Genomic DNA, 22,968 nt, shown 5'->3' with positions numbered 1-22,968 from the left:
GGTTAAAAAATTAATTCTAAGCACTGCTTAAGTCCTATGTTCCCCCTTTACAGAGACTGCAAATCATGTCAAGTTCTGCATAAATAGGTTTTGTGGGGGTATTAGAGGGTGAATTACTGTCATCTAGGTGCTAGTGCTTAGTAAGGCAAGGACGATCAAACCCATTTTGCCAAAATCCAGTGTGAACTGCTGCTCTCAAAGAAAGAAGGTCACCCAATCACAAACACTTCATAACAAAAGTGATTAAACTAAACAACAAAACTCCAAAACACACATGCATTCTTACAAAGGAGTGGTTTGGAAATACAACAGTCACACCTAAAGACCATTCCCTTATTGTTATTTGAAAGCTGAAGAGAAACTTTTTTCCTAAACAAGGAGCTGGTAAGGTTTGCAACATCTCAGAATTTCATCTAGAAATAAGGGAAGCAAGAATTATTTTTAGTGCAGCTGAGAGGCCAGGCATATTTCAGGCAATCTCCCAGAGCCTGCTTCTATACCATGTGGGACATAAACCCACAAACTATGAAAGAGCCCAAATCAGTATTGTTTTCTCAAGTGACATCCATTATCCCTCATCTGAGAAAATTAACACGTGTATCCAGAAGCTCAATAAAGTAAGCTCAGAGCTAAAAGTCTAAGATTAACTCTTTCTAGGTCACAATAAATGATATCTTTAAGTCAGAAAACTGCTAATATCTTCTATTTTATATTCTGTGCTTCTGCCATCTAAAGCAAACAGGGGCATCAAAATACATTTACACTCAAGCACAGTTTCAAATGTTATAGTGCACAGGGTAATTGAGAATTTCCAAATTCCAAACAGCTACAGTGATATAAAAATGGAGATACAGAAGGGTCATTAGACCAACACATGCTGGTTTGGGTAGCATTAGGAAGAGTGTCACAAAATGAATAAAACCCAGCTTTTGTGCAAAGTCTCTTATTTTCTGACATTTGAGTTAGACACTGTATCTAGCAGTAAAATGCTATGAATGCTAAATATAGGCAACCTTTGTTGCTCTGCCAGTTTATTTCTAGATCAAATGACAATATTTGAAGATTTCTATACCAAGCAAGTGTTCAGTACTTTTCTTCATCTTCCTGACCTGCCCAAAAGATTATATTCAATGAATCAGATATATTTTTGCCTTTTTTTAACTCAGATTAATAAATTAGGCAGTACATAAATCTGAATGGTACTTAAGATTGATAAAGCTGAATTTCCCACCTAAGTACATAGAAAACTCCAGGCAGGTATGAATTCTAGACTGAGTTTTGCTATAACATACACATGCTCTTGCACCACAACATGCTAGCACACATCACCGGCTATCCGTAAAAAAAGCAAGAAAGGCTTTTCTTTACACACCAAAGAGCGTTTTGGGATGGTTAAATGAGGAAAGCAGTGAAGAGCAAGCCACTGTTTGTGACATTAACATTTGAACAGACAGGCAACTTCTGCAGTCCTATGTTAATCCTCCCAGCATCACAGAAACAGATCTTGCATCTGGTGGCACGTCCTTCCCGGGGACATTTTGCTAACTAGCTACCCAGCAAGGGTGCAGGAAACGACGTCTGCAGAGCAGTGAATTCTGAAGCAGGGATAATAAAAATAATCTGATCGCTACCCCAGTGCTTTAAAAATTGGACCCCCTGGAAAGCAGCCAAAATAAAACATCAAAGGGGGCCTCCACAAGCTGGGCTCAGGATCAACATTCGGGTGAGAGCCCATCACCTACTTACCCTGACAGCAGGCAAGAAAAGTTGGAGACATCTGCTTGGAGGCCAGGGGTCAGGCTGCACGGCACAGGGGGAAATGTGTGTGTGTACTGGGTGTGCATGTCCAGGCTGTGGCAGTGGGGGGGCTGCAGGGGGGACTCTGTGAGAAGAGGTCAGGGGCTGCCCTGTGCTGGATCCAGCCGGCTCCTCGACAAAACCACCACTGACTGATCATCACTGGACTGGCCACAAGCCCCCATTTCCCAGCCCTCCTGTGGCACAAATTAAAATTAGTTTAGTTTCCCCCAAATTGAGTCTGGTTTGCCCATGACAGTAATTGCTAAGCAATTTCCCTGTCTTCATCTCAACTCATGAGCCTTTTCGTCTTACTTTCTCTGCCTGTCCTGTTGAGGATGGGGAGTGAGTGAACAGCTGGGTGGGCATCTGGCAGCCAGCCAACACTGACCCACCGCAGTGCAGCTGACTGCTGAAGCCTCCCTGAACTAAAGAAGACTAAATAATACCTAAAGCTGTACCTATGTGTTTGTGGGCGAATTTAAGGTTTGTGTGAGAGTATGTATTCCATTACAGACATTTCTACTGATAATGGTGTAACACAAGGACTCGCAAACAATATCCTACTGAACTCCTAAACTTGATGCTGCCTGCATGCTACTTAGATATGCATATTATTTTGGCTGTGTTAGGGTTCACCTGTGCTAAGGGTGACTGAGGAGGGTCAGCTTTTTCATAGAACAAGGGAGCAGCAAGTTGTTCCACTGATAGCTTAGGAAAAAACCCAGTACACTAGCAAATGTTCCACATGAAACACATCCCAGACTGGTTCAAAGACAGGTTTCTGCATGTGCTGAAGCACAGGGGGCCAAGAAGCAAGAAAGCTTCTATGTTGCTGCAACTTTTAGAAATCAAAAATCCACTGACGAAAGAGAAACCTCCATAATTTTTCCTATAAAAGAACTTTGATTTCTTGAAAAAAATCAATAAGAGTTGATTACTGAAAATGGCAACATGAACATAAACACCCTTCAGGCATTCGCAAATACCCCTGCAAATCACACAGCAGTGCTAAGCACGTCACTGCTGCTAATCACATCCTCGCCCATATAACAGATGAGCTTTCTGAAGTTGCAGTGGATGAAGAAACTGCCAAGCTGAAAACAGTGCCTTCACTAAACATTTGGGTTGGAAGGGACCTTAAAGATCACCTGGTTCCAATCCTGCTGCCATGGACAGGGATGCCATTCACTAGATCAGGTTCCTCAGGGTCCCATCCAACCCTGAACACTTCTGGGGATGAGGCATCCACAACTTCTCTAGGCAACCTGTTTCAGTGCTTCACCACCCTCTGAGTAAAGAATTTCTTCCTAACATCCAATCTAAACCTGCCTTTTTTCAGTTCAAAACCATTGTCCCTTGTCCTGTCACTATCTGCCTGTATAAAGAGTCCCTCTCCCTCCATTTTATAAGCCTCTTTAGGGTACTGGAAGGCTGCAATGAGGTCTCCCCAGAGCCTTCTCTTCTCCAGGCTGAACAATCCCAACTCTCTCAGCCTGTCTTCATAGGAGGGGTGCTCCATCCCTCTGATCATCTTCATGGCCTCCTCTGGGCCCACTCTAACAGGCCCACATCTTCGTAACACTGAGGACCCCAGAGCTGGATGCAGAACTCCAGAGGGGTCTCACAAGCACTGAGGGGAAGAATCCCCTACCTTGCCCTGCTGGCCACGCTGCTTTGGGTGCAGCCCAGGACACAGTTGACCCACTGGGCTCTGAGCACATACTCTTGTCTCATGTTCAGCCTTTCATTCACGAGAATCCCCAAGTCCTTCTCTGCAGGACTGCTCTGAATGAGTTCCTCTCCCAGACTGTACTCATGTCTGGGACCCAGATGCAGCACCTTGCACTTGGACTTGTTGAACTTCAGGAGGTTTTTGTGGACCCATTTCTCAAGTTTATCCAGCTCCCTCTGGATAGCCCTTCTGTCAGCTTTTTTTTGTCAACTAAATGACACAGGATGACACAGAGAAGCTGCTATCAAAAGCTGATCATGGGGATTACTTTGGCCGTTGAGTTAGATGAGGCAAGCAGTATCTGTGATACCACAAAGCATCCAGTGATCTGAAGCATTCTTCTATTGGAAGACCTGCTCTTCTATAAGGTGTGTCATGAGGCACAACAGTAGAACATATATTCAAAAAGTCAAAGTGTCAGCAGTCCCATCACACAGATTCACACACTCACATTTGAGGCCTTGCAATGTCCCTTTCTCAGATATCTGTGTGTATGCTTGTTCTAATCTCAACCTAAAACCCTGTTGCTCCACAGCAGAACTTTGTGCTTCCTTTTCCACAAAAAGATAAAGCAGCCTCCACAAAATAAAGGACCGGTTCCACTCTTCAAGCTAAAACATTTTACTGGATGGTGTGTTTAGCCTTCATAGTGTGACCAATGAACATCTAAGTGAGTTGACCTCGCTCTTTGCCCACAGAGGGAAAAGATGGATGTTTTGACCTGAAGCATTTGCCAGACACTTGGCAAAACAGCCTTCAAAATGGCACTTGCAACTGTTTTTCCAGCTTCCAGCAAAAGAGAAGAAGGGACAGGATCACTGAGATCATCATCTGACCAAGGCAACAAACATATCTGTTAGAAGTTGGTCTTTTTTTTAATTAAAGGCCCACTTGCTTTTTAACTCTGAACATAAGATACTTAGTTTACAGAGACCCACATTCATTCTCCTGCAAGGATGAGACAGAGCCTTGTGGATGTCTGGCATGATCAAAAGGAAACACGGCAATAATATGTCAAGTCATGAATTACTACGGCCTCTTCCCAACGTGCAGGAGATCCCACGTTCCACTCATCCATATGGTTCAGCTGGGGAGCACTTTTACCAACATATGGCCCCTTGAAAGTGAAGGTTTTCTTTTGAGTTTTTAATCACAATTGCTTGTTATTCTTAATTACTTCCATTACACTATGAAGCTTAACCTGACTTTTGCTGGGAGAATACAAGTCATGAAGGTGGTTTCCTTTTTGATAATAGGGAAGAACTTTGTAAGTAGAGAGGGGGATCAGGGCCACCTTACAACCCACACTAGCAGAATTAGCTCTTGGTAGTAGCACAAATCATAGTGTCCCTTCTTGATACCAGTATCTATCTTTGTCAAATCCTTCATGACTAAAGAGCATATAAATAAACTACAGAGAAGACATAGAACAGTACAGTGCAGCTATCTGATAAAGAAAAACTTTTTCTCGTAGACTTCTTAAAACAAGGTTTTGGAAAAAGGTATACTGAGTCTTAACAAGTAGAAACAGGTGCTCAATGGCCCACAGTCAGGATATTTCACTTCTTTTGTGAATCCAAACCAAACATTTCCCAACATAATAATTTCAGCAGGCACATGAAAAAAGGCCAACTGAAATGTTCTTAACAGTTGTTATCTTAAGTCAGACATTTTGTTTATCATAATACCACATCTACAAGTTAATGGAAGCCATAACCCTGAAGGAAGCCATCCATTCCACATTAGCTATATATCCTTCCCCATCTCCTCCATGGATTTTTTACTATGAAACAGCAACATCAAGAGACAGCTCTGTACTTACTCACAGTTGCACCCCACTAACACAAGGATTTACTGCCGCACTGAGGGAGCCATATGGAGTCATAGTGCTCTTCTTTCCCGTCCCCTTTCCCTGTTAAAGCCAAGACATTTAACAGGCAGTTCTCCTTAAAACACACGTGCATCTACATTCGGCACTCAAGAGCCAGGGCTCTTGCTATGTTCTGTAATTTCTTGGGTTTAACCTGAGATTCTGCTTGGATCTGGGCTGTCAGTGATTTCCAGTAGTAAGAGCTACAGCACTCGCCCGGTAACATTTTCATCTGTGCAGACAAGCTGTCTGCAGTTGTAAACAGAAGTATAACTCTGTTCAAGCATATTTCTAGGCATTAGAAAGCACAAGTCAAAAGAGGCAGCTCCGTACTCTCTGTTCATTAGAACATACCCTGTCACTCCATAGGGAATATTTATTATGATGGTCCATAATCCACTTAACATCTTCTGACAAAATCTATCAGTCTTTAACAACTTTGATTCCAGTAGTTCAATGGCAACAGGGAGGAAAATTCATAGAGAGAAAGCATCTTCCACAAAAATCCCTCTTTATGAACCTGCACGCCCTGTGTTAGCAGACAGGATCATCATTTATTTGTACCTATCAGCTTTGATGATAATTGCAACCCACTTGACACTTGTGTTGAAAGGCAGTATTACCAACAAGAAATCTGATAAATATTCAACAAAACCTAAATTAAATAATTCTATTCATCTTGAGGTCACCATCTCTAGAACTGTTTCAAAATATTTGTGTCTTAAAGAAAGAGGGAGGGGGATGAGGGAACCCTGCTTCTTAGACCAAAATGACTGAATCACTGCATTAATGAACACAACTTTTTTATTTTTCAAGTTCAGTGAAAGAATGCCATCTATGCAAAATTTTGATCCCACATTACAAAATAATTACATGATAATTACATGAGCATTAAGATGTCTACCCCCCGAGTAAAGCCACTGCACCCAACCGCTAACTAAGGCAGGTCTGGAATGTTTCAGCTTATTAAGGAGAAATCCAGCATTGAGCAAAACCTCCAGCTGAAGCAGATTTCCACTCTTTTACTCCTCTGATTTCTAATTAATAATTAAAACATGTTCCTTTCTTTGGAAACCCAATTAGACTTGCGTATCAGCCTGAAAACAAACTTTTTTTAGTAGCTAAGCTACTTCTCATGGTTTAATGGGGCGGCAGGAGTGTTTTCTACATAGCTCCACTGACACAATTCATTTATTTCTTTCCATTCTACAATGGGTATTGTAATCCATCCCCAACAATATAAACATTACATTTGCACAGCTAATTAGGATGTTGGCAGTATGAATTAGTGACCCTCTGATTTCTTCCAGTCAGGGCTGCCCCTGCTGCCTGCACTACTTAGGATTCACAATTAGGCAATTATATTTTCAGCGTCTTTTTTCCTCTCTAATGCTACCTCTTTCCTCTCATTCAGTATGCACCAAATGAAGAGTTGTGTTGTTTATTTTGGGGTGAGGAGTCAGGGAAAGAAGGGAGGGAGGGAAGCAAAGTGTGTCATGTTCAATCCTTTTCCCTTTCAACCTCTGCTAATTTGACATCAGAGAATGATAGAGGGTCTGTAAGACTGCAAATTATCTCCATAAATGTTTTAAAGAAGTGATTATGCAGAGTGGGTAGGAGATATATTTTGACTGGGAATGAAGCAAAGGGAAAGTGACAAAATAAATAAATCCTGGCCCTGGGTGTAGTGGGCTGGCACTGAACCTCTGTGCAGGGCTGCAGTCACTGAGCTGTCCCAAGCCACAGGATGATGACAAATTGGAGAGAATTCAGAAGAGGGAAACAGAAGTGATTAATGGGCTGGACAGACTGATTTATGAGGAAGGGTTAAAAGGTCTGATTATATGTATCTTTGTTAAAGAACAGCTAAGGAAGGTGGAGGAACTGCTTACAAGGGGTTTACGTACGGTAAACACCATCATTGCATTCCATCGAGCATGTTGGGAAAGGTAGGAGGAGAGCAAAAAGCAAAATTTTACGCTAGACACCAGGAAGACATCCGCAATAAACATTACAAAAGAGTTGTTTCCAACAGGAAGGACTAGAAACCTCATCATTTGAGAGCTGTAATGGACAAAGCACTACGAAAATACACTGCAGGGGATAATGTCTGTTTTAATGTTGATGCTTGTTTAACTCACTGAGTAATGTACACTGTGGAGACATAGCATCTTTATTAAAGCACAAAATATATCTCTGAGTTCTCCTCTGCTGCGAGAAGTTCTCCATTAAAATCACTTATTACAAAAGGCACTGGAAAGACCTTGGGCCAAGTACATGCCAGTCCATATCAGCTCCCAGTCCACAGCTGAGGAATCCAGAAGATCCAAGAGTACTCTGTTCTCAAATGTTAACCCAACATTTTCTAAGTTCTATTACACAAACAAACAAAACCCACCATCCCCAACCTAGACCACTTTGCAGAATAAAACTGTCCTCTATTTTCTTCCTTAAATACGGAGTCTCTTTTGTGTCCTAGGAAATCAAGTGTTTAAGAGCAAATTAACCTTGGCATTTGTGTGACTGAAGAACAAAAATACATCAAGAGATCTAAACTGCTAGGAGTAATGAACCCAATACTCTTACTTATACCCAAGTAAATTAGAAATATTGCCATTGAATTAAGCCAATAGAAATACCTTGAAGTAGAAACCGGTATAAATTAGCAGAGGGCCAAGCCAAACATAACCGGAGTGACACATTTTCAGGCCATGTGCAGAGCTCAGCCCAGGGAAAATAATTTGCAGTCAGCTCATGGAGACAGGAAGCAATGATGGCAAGCACGGCGGCTCCATAGCTGCTGTAGCACGAGCAAGCAAAGCTGGAAAATCCACATGCTGCTGGTCCTCCCCACAAATCACAGCAGAAACCAGTCCAGAATGCAGCACAATTGGCAAATCATTGTTTGAAGAGTAAATTCCACTTCCAATTTTGCACTGCCACTATTCACAAATATAGCTATATATATTGTCTGCAGAGACGTGAAACATTTCAACTTCTACAGCGGCCTGTCCATCATCTTTCCCATGCATAAGACTACACACAGCCTCAAGCTAGCACAGCTGGACCTCCAGGTGCCAGATTAGGAGAAACCGAAAAGGTCTTTTTCCAAGAAAAATACAACACTCCTTCCCCCACCCCCTGCTCACGTGCATGGGTGAGAACTAAGCAGGCTTGAGGGGCTTTATTTATTCCCTGCTACATAACCATTAAGCTCTACTGTTCAGATCTGACTCTGCCAAATTCTGTCACTTAATGTTTTGGATGTAAATTACAAAAAGAGACCAGGGGAAAAAAATACAGTAGAAAACAGATGCTCTGGACTACAGTGTTAGGGTTTTCTTCCATAACTACCATTTTCTTTACAGTTTCATTTATTTATTTGGTAAGCAGAGTAACATGACAACATGTTCACTGCCATAAAAGAGAAGACAATGGCTTTCCCAAGCTTTGACATTTAAATCCATTCCCCTCTTCGATGAAGAGACAAAAACCCCTCCTTTCACAAACTAGACTCCCCGGCCAGACAAGGAGCAGTACACAGCAGTCAGTAACACAGCAGCAGCACTATATGGAAGAGGTAAGAAACTTTGTGCCTCTGTTTCCCCATGCATGAAATAAGAAACATAATACTGAACTGCTTTGCAAAGTTTGTTTAAAATGTTACTGTGAAATGAACCAGCCTGGTTCAGCAGCTATCTCGAACTGAGCTTTCAACTGATACCACTAATGCTCAGCTGAACTTTGAGTTCAGCTTCTCAACTGACACCACTAAAAAGATTTATACAAAAGCTTTACACATCCATGAAACTGAGCCCTCTTGTGTAGTTTACAGTACATTGAATCACTATACATCAGCACAAGTTTCATGACTCTTAGGACAGTCTGCAGAAAGCACTGAGAGCAGAAAACCCTGATAAAAATCTGAAACTAAAACAACCTCAGCCCTACTGCAACTATCAACTCACAAAATCTACATATTACAGCATCATCGACCTGTCTTGAACTGACTGAAGTTTTTAGTTCAGAAGAGAAGGTAAAGAGTACTGAGAGTGTCTCATGAAACTTCTGAATGTCATTTGAATTTGAGATTTGACAAGGCCCAATAATACTTGTTGTTTTCAGCTTTAACTAGTCACTGGGTCTGTCACCAGTTCACTGCAGCAGAAACTCAGTGATGCATTAACACTTTTCGTTACTAAATTCAAAACAGTTTCTCTTTTATCAAGGCTTCAGCCATGCTGCCTTGTTAACCCAGCTTGCCAGAACAGGCCAGTCTGGTCACAAAAATCTTAGCCCCAGAAAGAGTTAAGTCTTTAAATTAGCCTTTGGTTCTTATTTTATGTGCTTATTTCCAGAGCACTTCCAAATTATATTAGTTTAACAGACTTGTGTATCTAAATCTTTTTAGCCACATGTATCACTCACCAGCATGATTTTATTACAATGGATATGTTATTAAAGCTTAACCTTGCACTCAGTCACTAATCAAAAACAATTCAAGAAAGCAAATCAAATGTTCCAACTACACTAAAATCTCCTCCCTTTAAGCAAGAAATAAAGCCTGGCTGGCTTGCAGGGAAAGTTCGATGTATCAGCATACCCACAGCTCACTCAAATCAGGCACGTTTCTTAAGTCTAAATTTAGCTGCTTGCATTTCTTCAGAACTTTAATTCCTGAATATTGTGTTGAACCTACTGAGACTGCTGAAGTGCCAGATCTTAAGGCTGCAGTCATACTGAGATTCATTTATGGCAAATGTAAGAAGCAAAGTTGCTGTAACACACAGGCAAGCAGTTAGGAACAAACACACCAGCAAAAGGATCAGGCATTCAGAAGCTGAGATTCATCTTCCAGTCATGCTGGCAATGCCGAATCTCACCTATGTGCTAGTGAGGAGTACATTAAGCTACTTAACCAATGGAAGAGAAAATGCTAGAATCGTACATACATACAGGAAGGTTGATTTCATTCAGACACCACTTAGGTTTTCAAATTCCTCCTTCATTGGAAGCAGAATCAATCACCAAGTACTCATTTTTGGACAGTATGAACCATGCCTTCAGTCAGAAAATGTGAGCTCCTAAAACTTCTGCCAGCAGAACGCCTCAGCAGTGGGGACACCTGTGTCCTCTCTGTGCTGGAATCTGCTGCCGAGTTACGGCAGGTAGACGGGTTTCACCGGTGGATAACCAGTCCCCATCATCCTGGGAAGGCAAGCGTGGTGCAAGCGCCGCCAGTTTTCTCCACTTCTTCTGACAGAAGATGGAACAACTTCTGCTTCGCAAGTGCAAGTTTAAAATTTATATTATAACACTGAATCCACCAAAGCTGCCAAGAGACATTGAACTCGTGGGATCTGTGAAAGTTTTTCACACCTGTGTTTTTCTCCTGTGCCTAATATTATGGGAGGCATTTTGGAGGATTTTACAATGCAAGTTTCAATGAGACACTTACAGTCTCCCTCAGGCAAATTGTCACAGCTGCAGAGGTCTGCTACCCAGCTGCCAATCAAGGCAGGCAGGGAGTATGTGCAGTGAAATCACAAAAAAGGCAGGCTTCATTAGACTGCTGAAACCTTACTAGAGGCTATCTGGGCGTGCTTGAGCCCTTAAAACAAGGTTGCTTTAGAAAGAGGTTTTTTTTCCTTCCAACTCAAGAAAGGGCGCTAGTACTCACTGAGGAATGTATCGGTGCCAACTTTCCCCTTTGCAATTCAATGTTTATTTTGCTCTGTCTAAAAAAAGAAATTACATCGCCCTATAAGCTTCTATTATTAGATTAGCTGATATAGCTGGAAAAAGCGGACAAGATTACAGGTTCCACATCCCTCTGCCAGGTCTCAGAAGTGAGTTTACTTTTTCCAACTCCAGAAGCTGCTCCAGTGAAATATTATTCCTTTCTACAACCTTTCCTTCCTTTATTTCCTTGGAGCACCATAGCTACAAAACCACTGGTATTAAAGACAAACTGTACTGGAAGAACTGGAAGAGCATTTTTGTTCCTTTACACCTAACTGAGAAATATTCTCAGGGAACCAACTGCATTTAACGAAAAAAGTGCTCTGCAGACAAGGACAAACACACAGAAGTTCAGCCCAAATGACAATCAAGTGGGAAATTTAAAAGCACATGGAAACAAGTGGCATATTGTAAGCCATTTAACAAAGTTAATTATAGGTATTCACTACATCTGGTCTTGGCCCCTCTTCAGCAAAGTATTTAAGCATGTGCTCAGGTTTAAGCAAGTGCAAGCTGAAAAGCCTACGTGTCCAGTCACGTGCTTAAGTTGGGCATCTGCTGAAGTACTTTGCTGAGGCAGGACCATAACATATAATACGAATCGTCCTGAAAGTTATCTAATAAACAGCTGTTATTTTAAGCACTGCACAAACACAACACACATTTTATGTCCCTAAAAGAGCGGGTGGCATGAAGGTATAAATCGACATCTAAAATTGTTTCAGACCTGAATGAAAAGAAAAAGGCAGGCATTAAACTAAAGCATAATCAGACTCTTCAAACTGCATATTATCCTCTGTCCATTGCCACACTTAATCTTTGTTATCCTCACTGCTCCTCTGTTATTTCTTATTCTCATTATATTTTGCCTCCAATAAATTCTATCAGGAAAACAGGGACAATGTTGGGGTTTTTTAAGGAAAAATTTGTGCCCGTTTAGATCTTCTGAACATGAAAAACAGTGACAGAAATGTTCAAACATTAATGCTGAAGTGGCTGAGCAGCAGACCTCTAATTTTCAGGATTTTCAGACAGTCACAAATCCTTATAAAATAAAAGGCACTGGGGAAAACTGAGCCCCCTCCCCTGCCCCCCCCTTCCTTCGTGACGTTTAGAGTTACATTGGGCACGGGTGCTTTGAGTCCTTAAGTTTGAAAATACTGGGCTACCTATTTACAATTACAGCCGCATTTCCCGAGCGAATTGTGCTGTGACGGCTGAACCCTGCAAATGTCACCGGGGCCGGCTCGGGCAGGGCGCAGCAGCAGCAGCAGCAGCAGCAGAGCCATTGTTGCTGGGGCCCGGAGGGAGGAGGCTCCGCCGAGGCAGATGGGGACCGCGGTAATGCGGAGCCTCCCCGGGGACACCCCGGGCACGGGGCTCAGCCGGCACCACCTGCCTCCCTGGGGCTGCGGGGGCGCCGCGGGGCTCCCCCGCACTGCACGGCGGGCACGGGGGGCCGCGTGTGCCACCCTCAAAAGTGCGGCACAGGGGGGCCGTGTGTGCCACCCTCAGAAATGTGGCAAGGGGGTGCCGTGTATGCCACCCTGGAAAGCGTGGCACAGGGGTGCCACACGTCCCACCCCAGGCAGCCTGGCAGGGGAATGCCCTGGCATGGCAGAGGGGTGGCACATCTGCATGTGCCACCTCAGGTGGTCTGGCACCAGGGTGCTCCAGCCCCAGTGCCGTGGGTGCCACCACCCCAGCTGAGTGCAGCTACTTGGTTTGTGTGTCCCGTGATGAAGATGCAGCACACAGAACCATAACGGGCCTCTGTGATTTCAAGACAATAAGACCTCCAGCCCTTCTCTCCTGCTAATAACCTCCATATTGTCATCTATCCTACCTGAGCTAACAGTTTATAAACCACCACCTGCAGCTTGTCCCTTATAGTTTATTAACATACACTAATAAACAGTATGCTTCACTCCCACTGTGCTGCCAAGTGAAGCCAGTCAGAATAACTGCATTAGCTTTACTGTTCTTTCTCAGCACATTTTTCCCACATGGGAACAATTAGGACAAACTCCCTCCAGATTATATTTCAAGATCCATCATATTTGCAGGAAAATAACAATAACAATAATGATAATAATATTAATAATAATAACAACAATAATCTTTTTCACAAATGCATCTGTAGGCATCTACAGATTAACCTGACTGACGTTACCAAAAGTGATAGGCTCTTAACCTCCTCGGCAGTTCCCCTGCGTGGAAAGGGTTAATGCTCCCCAGGCTCTGACTTACACCTATTATGCTCAAGTTTAAAAATAAGATGTGAAAGATGCATTATATAAGGCCAGTACTGCTATCCTGCCCATCTCCTATTTTGGAATTAAAGATCATCATTGCTCACATCAAAGGGGCTGGGTGAGAATAAAAGAAAAGACAGGAACAATGAAAATAGCTACCCGACACGAACCAGATCAAAGGACCAGGCACAGAAAATGAGGAGCTAGGGGGTCCTTTAATTACTGTCCACATCCTCCAAGTCATGTGGTGAGAAAGAAGGGAAAAAAGTTTTGAAGGCCACTGGGTTTTGTCTTGCTGTGGCTCCTGTTTCCACAGTCTGTGCCAGTTCCCTACAAACTGCTCTGCTTTTTATTTTTTTTATTTTTTTTCATTTTATTAAAGTCAAATAGGACTCCTGGACTCCAAAACTCCTCCCTTATGCCAGGAGGGAGGAGAGAAGGAGGGGTAAGAGGGGCAGTAGTGGAGATGGTCTATAGCAATTGCCTGTAACAATTTCAGGAGGACTGCTCCAGGCAGCGCCCCAGGAGCTGCTTTGGGAAGGAGAGATCTGGCTACCTGAGGCTAGTCTTTATTTGCAGGCCTCCTGGGTTGAGAAAACTTCAAATTCACATAGGGCACTGCTCCATGGGGCAGCAGATCAAACCTGGCTACTAGCTGTTTGAGCTCAGCAGCAGAAAAAAGGATTTCTCTGGGACTGAGCATAAGTAGAAGCATGATTAAACTTCAAACATACCCCCCCTTTTTATACACAACAGACAGTTATGGCTAATATTTCAATATGGACTTTAAAAATACACTGCAAATAACTTACTCCAGCGTGCTGGCTGCAGACTTAAAAATAATAAAAATTTAAACTAGCTGTATTATTTCAAGGAAGCCAAGTGTTCAGATTTACCTTTCATGAATCATTAAGGGAATGTCAAGTTATTTAAAAGGATGTCTTTTTTTCTAACTCAGCCATCAAGATTAAAATTTGGATATTTGACCACTGACTGGAGTGACACATTGTAGTATTTACTTCCTTCTATTTATGCTTCAAATGTGGTGCGTTTCTGTCTAATTACTCCTGACTTATGTTTCACAGAATCACAAAATAGCAAGGGTTGGAAGGGACCTCTGGAGATCATCTAGTCCAACCCCCAGTGTTTATTTTTAAAAAGACAGTATAAAAATAAGTGTCATAAGGAAATAATAGAACAGGGATTTAAAAATTCATGTGCAAGAAGCTGACCAAACTTTCTAGGAAATAACACTTTTAAAAATACTCTGGATGAGAAAAGCTCTGGGATGTTCCCAAGAAATTGTGTTTGCTAATATAGATACTAGAAGGGGACACAGACAGAAGTTCACTGAAGAGGAAAATGCATTCCTGTCTCAGGTCAGTTTGCTTGGATTTATACTGTATGCCAAACTAGAGCATGAAAAGCATTCAAACAGAATTTTATAGACTTTGAAGACAGAAGCTAATGTCACCAAGACAACATCTAGAAAAGGAGAACACAGGACACAAAGGCATCCTTCTTCCCATCCTATTTACAGCTTGGAAACTCCTTAGACAAGCAGTAAGGATGATCTTTTAAGAGGCAATTTAGCCTCCAAACTCCAGTGAGTGCCAAGTTACTTCTTCTTTCTGATGAAAGTTGCCTCCATCGTTTCCTGCTCTTGGCCACTAACATGCCATTCTCAGAAGGACAGCTGAGGACTAAATTAAGCAAATATAGACTACAAAGCTGCTTTCCAAAGTGGGCATCATGCCTAGGCTCTACATCTAAGCAGTATGCTAGGTACGTGTACCAAGTTCCAGTTAGCTGTCTTGCAAACATCCGCGTTGGGAACCTTGCCCAAGCAAGCCTTCAAAGCTACTGTGGCTCTGGTGGGATAAGCATGGGAGCAGTGGGACTGGGACATTTGCCTCCTTGTTACACATCTCAAAGTACCACATTATCCATTTAGATAGCCTTTTGATTGAGAGAGCTTCCCTTTTGGGCTTAGCCCCAAATGCCAAGAACAGATGAGATGGTTTAAGAAAGTCTCCAGGTAAAACATGAAAAGGATGCTTAACATCCAGCTTCTGACGAATAGCTGCACTCAGGGAGCCACAGGGGCTAGGGAAATAAACATGGTCAATTAAATGAACTGATTGAAAAGAAATCAGAGATCACTCCAGGGAAAATCTGAGATGCAGTCATCCAGCCACAGCAGTCTTTTTGGAAGGTGGTAAACGGGGCAAAAGGCAGGAAGAACTGGAGTGCCTTACTCATTTGGCAAAAGGTGGTCACCATAAGGAAAGAAATAAACTTTAAAGGAAATAAAAGACAAAGAAAAATCCATGATGGGTTCAAAAGGGGGCTCAACCATCTCACTCAAAGCCTCTTGAAACCTCAGCACTGAGTAGGAAATTCTAATGGGAAAATACAGTAAAGGCTCTTCAGCAAATGTTCTGTCCTTTCCATAGACTGTCCCACAAAATGCACTGGTAGATGCTGAGAAATCTTCCAAAATACTCCAAGGTGAATTAACAAGAAGGAGTGCAAATTAATAGGGATGGTGCCGAATAAGACCAATTTTTTTATCTCACTACAAAAATGCTAACATGCTCATTCATGGGAGAGACTAATTTTCTAATAGTTCAGCTATTTTTCATGAATTTGTTCAAAGGACCTTAGGAAGACAGTGGGATCACCAAACAGGGCCACCAGAAGGTAGCACGGGAGGGCTACCTCCACTTGGTGTCTTGCCTTTGCATCTTTCAGAGTAGATGCTGGGGCTGCCCAAGCCATGGTGTGCTTTGTCTGGGCTATCATACATAACTGGAGCAGGCTAAACATGCATGAAAAGCACACTTTTCCCCTAGATAAGTAGTCTGGAAAGACCATAAATATGAAAACAGGCTGTTGAGACAATGCTAGTGTATCTAAAAATCAAAAGTAATGAGCTCAAGCTGCCGTCACTTGGAGCATGTGTGCCTTTTCCTGTCTCACTTTCTGGAAACCCAAGAGTATTGCTGCAAAGGGAGGGAAGTCCTAAAGTGGTCTCTAACTCAAAAGAAGGGCATCTTGCAGAGCTAACTGAGTGATTTACCCAGGAATACAAGCAACACTTGCTGTTGGGACTGTGGAATTCTGATTTTGACTGTGGAAGTCCATCACCTGGTTAATTCTCATTTAACTTTGCTAGAACAAAGCACTGCTCATTAAGCCCTTTCAACCTGCACCAGAAACAAAACTCAAGCTTCACATCCTGCTACAGATTTCTGTTTTCTGAGAAGGATCAATTGCAGAGTAATTTAATCTGGAAAGGACACATGGAGATCACCTCCATATAAACTTGTTTCTCAAAGTCATTTTGTTGCTACCACAAGAAAGTCACCAGGCATATTGAAGAAAATATAATCACTATTTTTTTTAGGATACTTTATAAGAAAAATGACTATAACAGATTAGCTCCTGGAAGCCCATCTCTCACTGGGTAGAGGAGATACTACCTGGCCAAGCTTCCTAGAACCAGGACATTTGGTTCCCATGTCCATTTCTGTGATAGTGTGCTCGAGTGCAGTACTTACGTTACTCATGTACACACAGCTCAAACCTAAAGTAACTGATGCCTTATCCTTGCCCTCTTATCCTGTATGAGATACATACTCATATTGATCATTTTTGTGCAATGAGTTGTGCAAAAAAACCTTAAAGCTTTTCAATTCTAAAACATTTTTAAAGACTCATGTGAGATTCCTAATACAACTAAAAAGCTGATGAACTCTGCAGCCAATCTGACCATTTCCCTTTACCTTGGATATATTCCTGCATGCTTCCACAGCACCAACTTAAAACAACCTAGTGAATTTTCTTATTCTCTGGGGCAGATGCAATGTTCTGGCTGTGACTTGAGTGAAACTCTGCAAATTATATGGCAAAAGCAACCTTAGTGTCAGAGTAATCACCTGAAGACCATGCTATACCTTAATGACACTTTGGTAATAGGGGTAACCCACATCCAGGAATGGAAGAGGACCTGCAAGGACCTTGCAGAGGGTTGCAAGGCCACACAAGCCTGTAAAAATGCAGGGAAGAGGAAACATCCCAGGAAAAGCAGGAGTTGCTTCACTCATAAATGTCCCAAGTTCTTACCAAAGGGACAGAAATCGTTTTGGTGATATTTCCCTCTACATTCTTTCCTTTTCTGCTCCCTCCCACACTGGTATTTCCCCTACATCCATTGCCACCTCCCAAGCAGCTACTACCCTGTTATTACTCTCCTACCTCTATTGCTCCGGGAATTTGCCCAGCTTTTCCCCTAGTATGTTGTCTATATCCTACTGTACATTTAAAAGCTAGGATGTGGCAAAACAAGTGTAAAAGCCTGTTTCCCAGTGAACTACTGGGAAGGTATCTTTCAGGTATCTTAACATACAGTTGTCCTCCTTTATGCACTATCCAACAGCGTGCCTTTTGAGCTTGCTCTGGGAAAGGCAAAGGAATACAGATAAAAGTCACTTTTTAAACAAACCTTAAGACTTTGTTCATCAGCTGATGCTCCACTTGAAGCTCAAGAGAAAGATGCCACATTGATGTCCTTACCTAAATCACTTTTCATTGGTGGTCTGTGGTTCACAGCTTACTTTTGCTTCAGGGAACTTCAGCAGAGGTGCCACCACAGCCCCAGGGACAGCCAGAGTGGCAGGGCAGGATCCCCTCCCTGCTGTGTGCGCACCCCGAGTGAGCACAGTCAGACAGGTGAGGGTGAGCCTGTGCTGCCGAGGCTGGGGAGGAACAACCCCTCAGGAGGCTGCCCAGGGCACCTGCTCCGAGTTAGTGCAATTCCCCCTGTCTCCAGCCCAGCTGATGAAAATCACCCCTTTGCAGGAAGGAGGAAAGCACAAGCCCAGGGCAGGTGCCACCTGCAGCTCCCTGAGCTGAGTAAAACCTCCTGCCTCTGCCCCAGCTTGGGTAGGCAGCCCCATCGGTGGGCAGCTGCCCACGGGCACCCCAAGCACAGACCCCACGGTGCTGCCAGACATGGGGTAGACAAGGACAGGGACAAGGAGCAGCCCCTGCAGCTGCCTTGCACCAATACTTGCCCCAGTATTTGCTGGCTGGCCTGGTGGCCACAGCCTCCCTCCTTCCTCAGAGGTGCTGTCCCCGCTGTGCCCCCCACACGGCGCCTGCTGCCTCCCTGCTTCCCACAACTTCCTCCACCTACCCCTGCCTACGCCCTCGCCATCCCTTTCCCCACATACCATCCCACCCACTGCAGCCCCTGGCCCCTCTCCACCCCACAGACACACGTGTGGGTCAGGAGAACAGGTCCCACCTCAGCGTGGGGAGCGCAGAGTGTCCGTCCTGCCGTGGCGGCTCTGCTGTGGCTGCCTGGGCCTCACACACCCGGCACCCGCAGTGGCGGTGACACAACACAGGAAAACCTACAGTCACCAACGTGCCTCGACCCGGGAGAGTGTGGCCAGTGTGCTTTTTGTTTCAGTTTTAAGTTAAAACCTGCCCCCTTTAATTTCAGGAGTTTGTTCATGAGAGGCCATTTCCTCCAGCTGCCTGTGACTGCCAGCTGCCAGTGCCCTACAGACTGGCCCACACCCCAAAAACTCAGCATCGCCCCTTAGCATGGGAGTCATTTGTTAAGTGTTTCCAGGAGAAGCAGATTTTGTCCTTTCCCCACAGCCCTCCCAGGCAGGGCTGTCGGCTTGGCCCAGTGGGTGTTCAGTGCCAGCAGCAGTGGCTCTGCCTCCCACGGCACAGCCCTGGCAGCAGCCCTGCTGTCAGCAACGTGCCTTAGTACAGAGGTAGGCACGCACTGTGTGGGTGCACCTTATCTCCGTGAATTTTACTCACTTTTATCTGTACAAATGACCTCACAGTGTTTTTGTTTCAGCACTTGTTTTCCACATCGCTGTCAGCACTTCTGAGGCCAACAGGATGAGGCAGCTTGGCCAGGCTGGGAAAGGTCGGAGGAGGATGAAAGGGGTGCTACCAAACACTGCTGTAGTCTAAAGACATCTGACTGCCCAGGGGCAGTTCATCAGCTGTATTTAAGGTAGAGAAGGACAGTGTCACCCTGTTAGTTATACTGCAGTGGCCAAGGAGACCAGAGCTCATTACATTTGTGGGTTTAATTATACTGGAACCTGAAATGTCACAGAGGGGAGGTTGGCAGCATTAACCCAGTAGGCTCTCAAGCCTATAAGGAGAAAGAAAAAAAATTCTTCTTTCCACACAAGGACTCTCTAATCTGAACCATGTCCCCGCCAAAGTCGATCAGCAATAGCTATGTTGGCATTAGGCCAAAGTTTTTACATGGTACCTTCAAGAAAGTCATCTTTCTTCACAGCTGACTTGCCCCTTTCATAACCAATGGTCATGACAAGGCAGATTACCAGCTCTTTCAGCAGAGGAGACCCATTAGTCTGTTTGACAGGGTATCGGCTGTGATTCACAGCACCAACAGTCGGGGCTTCAGGATACCCTGCTCCCACCTGTACAGCCAGCAAATGCTACCCTGCTTCAGGAGTTGAGAAGAAATCCTATGAACTCTGGCCCACACACAAAGAAATCTACTGCCATTCCAAGGAAGACATAACAGAGCTCCAGTGAAAATCCCAGCTTCTTCATGATAAGATAAACCACAGTGTCTTACCCCAATAAGGCTCATTCATTTCACCAGCCCATACATACATACCCTTGTTCCAGGATGGGAACCAATAAAATCAACTTTTTATGCAAATGTGGGTTGCCATAGCCCCTGCTTAACTCTTATTTCCCAGGTTAGGGTCGGAGGTTTTTTTCCTACCCAACATTTGATCTTTAGTCCCCCGGCACTACAAGACTGCTTTCCTACCCACCCTATACAGTGGCTATATGGGAAGAAGAATACACTGTTAGAGCCTGCAAGGTTCATTTAAGATATACAATACCCTAATAGAGTCTGTTAATTCTTAGAGAATGATTTTTAAAACGAGCAAGGAAATGTCCTCCACTGAAGAAAGAAAACTCTAATGTGTGAAAAAATGCCAGTTTAGGTCTATGGTGTCATGGTCCACAGGGGAGGCTTTTCCCCCCTCAATACTAATTACCTGCTAGGCAAGATACAGCACTATACATTAAGCACCCTGTCTGATCAAGCAGAAGACTTTTTTTAATGGTTTACTAGTTATTAGGTATCCTGCACTCTACATGCTGTGCTGACATAAGATTTTACTGCTTGCAGATGCAGTTGCCAAAGACTAAAAGGTTTTATTTACTCAAAGCACACAAACTACTGCTGCTCCTGAACATTATATTGGGGGAATCCCCTTAAAAAGTGAAGAAAAATTTCTAGCTGACTAGTTGCTAACAAAAAAGAGCCAAATTGGCTAAAATAAACCTGGAAAGTAACTGTACAAAAATACAAATGACACAAATCTCTGTTTTGCTGTGCAGACATCTTGTGCTATGGGGTATGGGGTTGTGGTGGGAAGCAGGAGAGGAGGAAGAGCTGCAGAAACACCCAATGCGTGGACACCATGCACCAGAGTCCCCAGACAATCCCCTTCTCTGGTGTCACTATCCTCTGGCTTTGAGGGCAAAATTGACTGCTTGTCCTGCTAGCCTGCAAGCACACAGCCCGGCGACCTGACAAAGCCATTGATTTTCCTTGTCCTCAAAAGCACGCTCCGCTGAGCCTGGAGCGGCATGATTCTAACTTTGAGGGGCCTGCATTTTACTTAATTGTGCCTTTTCTTGGCCTGAATTTCCCCCAAAAAGCTGAAGAGGGCATGTGCTTATTATCTTTTAGTGCAGCATGTGCTCGGCGCAACCTGAGCTCTTCGGATACTTTCGGCCTGAAAATTAGAAAAAAAAATTAATTGCGAAGGAAAAAAAAAAAAAAAGAAAAAAAAAAAACAAGGGCTGCTCTGCGACTTTGATTCAATCAATTACCATTATCTTCCAGCGCAGCCCTCCCTCCCGCCCCCCGGACCAGTTGTGTTTAACTTTCTTTGCCAGTCGCAGCGCGCTGGCGGAGCGGCGCTGCCGCCTGGCTCCCGCGCGGGGCTCCTTATCAGCCGCTCCCAGTCAGCGCCGGCCCCGCACAGCTGGCAGGGACCCCCTCCGTCCCCCGCGTTATCTGCCGCCGCAGCCCTCCGCCGGGCGGGGAGGGGGCCCGCGGCCGCCCCCGGCCTCCCCGCCGCCCCCCGGCCGGGCAGGGCTCTGCCGCCGGCCGCCCCGCTCCCGCCGAGCCTCCTCCAAGCGAGCCCGAGCCGTCTGAAGAGAGGCAGGAACAAAACCGCAAATTTAGATTAATAAAGCATTTGTTGATTCTACAGAAACTTAGCAGGCCCCTAAGAAATCCACCAGAGACCTGTGCAGCTCCAGTAATTTTCTGTTATATTATCTTTCTTGTAAAATACTTCCCCAGACAGAGCCCCCAAAGGGGCTCAAATATCACTGTGACTAACCGAAATCAATGTGCACTCACCTATTGACATTTTTACATAGTTTTTGGATTTAGTATCCGGCCCAAAACACAATCAAATCTTCTGCCAAGGAAATAACAGGCACTTAGCTAGTCAGCTATTAGTGTTACAAAGGAAAAAATGTGGGCACCCAAGGGAGATGGGAGAGACGGCATTGACGTCAGGGGTAATTGGGTGTCTGAGAGAAATTGCCAACGGCTGGCCAAAACCCCCAGAGGCCCACACAAAGCCGAGCTGCAACTCTAATAAAGGAAAGTAAATTCTAGAAAGGGGCTTTGCTGCAAAGAAGCCTAGCAGGAACCAAAAATATCTCCCACATACACAAACACATACACACAAATAAAAAATACAAAATACGTTTAGGAGCTCTCTTTTGCACATCTGGTTTAGGCTAAAGTGCTTTCTGACTTTTTTTCTTTTTTTTTTGCAGGACCACATGGATTTTTATGTTGTACCGTATGTTCACCATCTATTTTTATAAACAGAATTCAGGGCTTTAAAGAAACTTATTTTTAATCATGTGGCTTTAAACTGCAATCTCTCTGTCACCCACTCTGGCACCATTGGAAATGGTTTGGTCTTTTCTTTAGAAAACCCTGAACTTCCATGGAGATTGACAAGTACAGCAGAGCCATTGGATGGCCATGGTTACGGAGCTGTCCGACTGGTAAAGCTGTATCTGCACATACAAAACCTCTCCATCACCTGTACTCTGTGTTTCAGTTCCAGCACTCCCTGCACACACACACTCTCCTCCCCTCACGCACAAGACCTGAGGGAAAAGATTTCAGATCAGACACCCTGGGCAGAGTTTAGGGAGGACCTGCAGGCTGTAGCCTATTCTTCCCACTCACTGAGGTCCCTACCATACCAATATAGACCTGCATCTCATCACCAATTGCACTGCAAAATTCACATTGGTGTTTTCCAGGATGATAAACTGATTTATATCTTCTATATAAAACACAAAAATGCCTTGTTAATAAGTGATTTAGAGTTTAAGCAAAGTTTCAAGAATAAGATGATCAAGATCTTAATAGGTTCAAGTCTTCTATTATACCTATTTTTCTCCACATCATAACTACCATTATCTGGCACCTACAGGGA

At 43.9% G+C, this 22,968-nt stretch overlaps 1 protein-coding gene across 3 annotated transcripts in view; it reads right to left on the bottom strand.

The window, feature by feature from the left end:
• ZNF423 (zinc finger protein 423) overlaps positions 1-22,968 on the bottom strand; it is a 228,958-nt gene that overhangs the window by 114,491 nt on the left and 91,499 nt on the right. The window contains exon 1 of one of the 3 annotated variants that reach the window (XM_027685022.1): positions 21,864-21,890. The exons of the other annotated variants lie outside the window; for them this stretch is intronic. Within the exon in view, the coding sequence (XP_027540823.1) occupies positions 21,864-21,873 (10 nt within the window). The 5' untranslated portion in view covers positions 21,874-21,890. Of the gene's footprint in view, positions 1-21,863; positions 21,891-22,968 lie in introns of those variants that run through there. 3 annotated transcript variants of the gene reach the window in all.

Source organism: Neopelma chrysocephalum, unplaced genomic scaffold (assembly GCF_003984885.1).
Source record: "Neopelma chrysocephalum unplaced genomic scaffold, ASM398488v2 Primary Assembly neopelma1_68, whole genome shotgun sequence".
NCBI lineage: Eukaryota > Metazoa > Chordata > Aves > Passeriformes > Pipridae > Neopelma > Neopelma chrysocephalum.
This window is presented reverse-complemented; position numbering and strand designations above follow the sequence as displayed.